The following is a 3,103-nucleotide window of genomic DNA, read 5'->3' as shown; positions in this document are numbered from 1 at the left end:
GAATGACCGGAGCTATCAACCCCAAGGGGTCAAAAAACCTTGTAGCTGTACTGAGAATCAATCTTCTTGTTGCTGGTTGGGCATCTACATCTCCCAATGTCTTGTTCAGATCATAAATCAGTTCATCTTGGGTTGGGTTCCAAAGCATTCCCAAAACCTTTTGCTCCTTTTCTGTACTTTGCTTGAAAACTGATTTAGAGAAGCTTTCGTCTTCTTCTTCTACTCTAGGTCCATTGCTCTTTTCAAAGTCATCACTGAAAGCTTCATCTTGTTCCAGTGATTTCAGCAGACTTTCTGAATTGCTACTCCACTTTCTCATATTGAAGCCTCCTGACTTAAGACAGAGCTTTATCTTCTTAGCCAATTTGAACGCACTATCCACGTCACCATTTCCAGACACATAGTCATCAACATATAAAGACTTCAACAGCTCTCTTGCAAGTGCACTGTCCACTGGCAAACATGTGTTCAAATGGTGTCTGATTGTGGCATTTAGAATGAAAGGACTTGAGTTTACACCAAATACCACACGTGCAAAACGTAGTACCATGACTTCTGGACTTTCCTTATTCGGATCTTCAACCCATAAAAATCTCACAAAGTCCCTGTGTTCAGGATCAATCTCAATGTTCAAAAACGCCTTCTCAATGTCTGCAGTTAGGGCAACTTCATGGACTCTGAACCTCAGCAAAATGTCAAATAACAAGGGATTAAGAGAAGGTCCAATGTGCAGACAGTCATTTAAACTAGGCCCAAACACTTTAGATGAGGCATCGTATACAACTCTCACCTTAGTTGTATCTCTGTCAAGTCTCACTACTGTCCTGTGTGGAAGATAGTGGACATCTCCAGGCGGTGGTATTTGATCTTGTGGTACCATTTCAACCACACCACTGTGCAGTTGCTCTCTAATCACACCATCATACTGCTTCAGAATTTCTGGTTGGTTCTTGAGCTTCTTGATTGTTGTTGTCAGTCTACGCAATGCCACTGTATAATTGTCTGGTAACATGGGGTGATTACCCTTGAATGGTAACTTGACCTGGTATCTCTTTCCAGTAAATGTGATGTCATTTGAAAACTTGTCATAGACTGAAGTTTCATGTTCCTTAATGCCCAAAGTTTCTAAGTCCCAAAATTTCTGCAGATCATCCTTCATATCACTTATCTCTGTGGACTCTATCTTTAACACATGCGTGGAACTCAGATTCACAGTGCATGACCTTGTCAATGTTGAGCACATAGTTGGTCCTGATAAAACCCAACCTAAATTGGTTTCAAGGGCTACTGGTCCATAGGGATCTCCTTTAATGATGTTCCCAGTAAAGAACGACCAGTAATAATCTGCTCCTATCAGCACATCAACACTGACAGAATCACTTGTATCACATGCAAGTTGTAGACCCTGCAAGTAGGGGTAGCATTCCAACGTGGTTCGAGTCTGTTGATTGGACACTGGGCTGCAAATTACTGGTACAACATATGAGGTGATATACACTTTCATTTCATCCAATGTTCTGACACACAATTGCACAACATCACATTCCTTCACAGAGGCTGAGTTATCTCCAAATGTTTTGATCAAAAGTGTCTCCTTACCAATGGTTGGTAGGTTCAATTGTTCACATGCCTTACTGGTTATGTATGATCTCTGGCTACAGGAATCAAATATCACATGGGCATTCAATCCAAGTTGTCGGTTATCTGGTCTGCAAACAAAGGCTTGGGCTACCTGTAACAACACAGAGTTGGCATTGTTGCTAACGTGCATTGCTGAAGTTCCAGCTTCTCTGCTCCTATCTTGAGATGATCCAGATCCATGTGGTGTTTCCTCGTCACGAACTACATTCCTGGATGTTGGAATGTTCCTTATTCTTTCACAAATGGTTACATGGTGTCTACCTTCACAGTTAAAGCATTTTGCCTTTGACGGACAATTTGTGGAGATATGGCCACCCTTCAGGCACACAAAACACTTGCCATTTCGTCTCAGAATTGTTCTCCTAGCTTTCGGTTCAGTGATGGTCATGCAGTTAATGGATTTGTGATTCTTCTTGCAAAAAACACATTGTTGAGTAAATTCCTCACTGCCTGTATAAAGGGCAGAGGAAGAATGGGGTTGTTTGCTTCTTGCTCTGTACTGTTCAAACCTGGGTGTATTGGCATTTGCACCACTTGTTTTCATTGCAGTACATCTTTCCCTGGCTTCCAACTCAGTTTTCAGTGCACTCAACAAGGCATCAAGATTCCATGATTCCTCACTGCCAAACTTACGGCTTACAACCAATCTTAATTCTGAGGGGATTTTTTCCATCACGACTGGGACCAATAAATTCCCAAAGGACTGTGATTCAACTCCTAACGCATTCAAACCTCGAATGTTGATTTCAATCTTGTCAAACAATTCACGTAATTTCTTTGTTTCATGCACTGAATTGACAGATGGAAGTTTCAATAAGGCATCCATATAATTTGATATCAGCAACTGCGGTTTACCAAATCGGTCCTTAAGAATGTCAATGGCTACTTTATAATTGTCTGCGGTCAGAGGCAGTCCAGCAATTGCGGATTCAGCATTGCTTGTCACACAACTCTTCAGATAGGTGAATTTTTCAATGGCCGAGATGCCAGTATTTCCATCGACAGCAGATTGAAATGTGTCCCAGAAACCCTGCCATTCTTGATAATTTCCCGAAAATGATTTGAGTTCGAGTTTAGGTAGTTTCACTTTTGCGCTTTCGGTATTTCTGGTACTACTATTTTCCTGATTTGTCGCGTGGGCCTGTGTGTGTTCGCCATGTTTCCCTTTCTCCAAACTCAAATCGATTTTCGCTAAAATACTGTAAACGTGCTCACAAAACTCACCAGAATCTTCTATTTCTTTCTCCAGTTCCTTTGGTTTGGTCAGCTCTAATATTGTTTCATCCAGCTTTTTGGTCGTTTCCAATTTTTCGGTCAACAAGGCTTTCAGAGCCGTTAACTTTTCCCTGAACGACGTTAAATCTCCCACGTGTTCTGTCAAAATTTTCTCAACATTCCCCACTATTTTGTACACAAAGGTCCTGTGTGCATCTCGTATTTTCCTGGTCTTGTCGATATTCAT

At 41.4% G+C, this 3,103-nt stretch overlaps 1 protein-coding gene across 1 annotated transcript in view; it reads right to left on the bottom strand.

Moving 5' to 3' along the window:
• The window catches only part of LOC137971543 (uncharacterized), a 5,397-nt gene extending 2,294 nt beyond the window's left edge, over window positions 1–3,103 (bottom strand). The window contains exon 1 of the mRNA XM_068818358.1: window positions 1–3,103. This exon is cut by the window's left edge and continues 2,294 nt beyond it. Coding sequence (XP_068674459.1) covers window positions 1–3,103 — 3,103 coding nt within the window.

Source organism: Montipora foliosa, chromosome 1 (genome assembly GCF_036669935.1).
Source record: "Montipora foliosa isolate CH-2021 chromosome 1, ASM3666993v2, whole genome shotgun sequence".
NCBI classification, from domain to species: domain Eukaryota; kingdom Metazoa; phylum Cnidaria; class Anthozoa; order Scleractinia; family Acroporidae; genus Montipora; species Montipora foliosa.
This window is presented reverse-complemented; position numbering and strand designations above follow the sequence as displayed.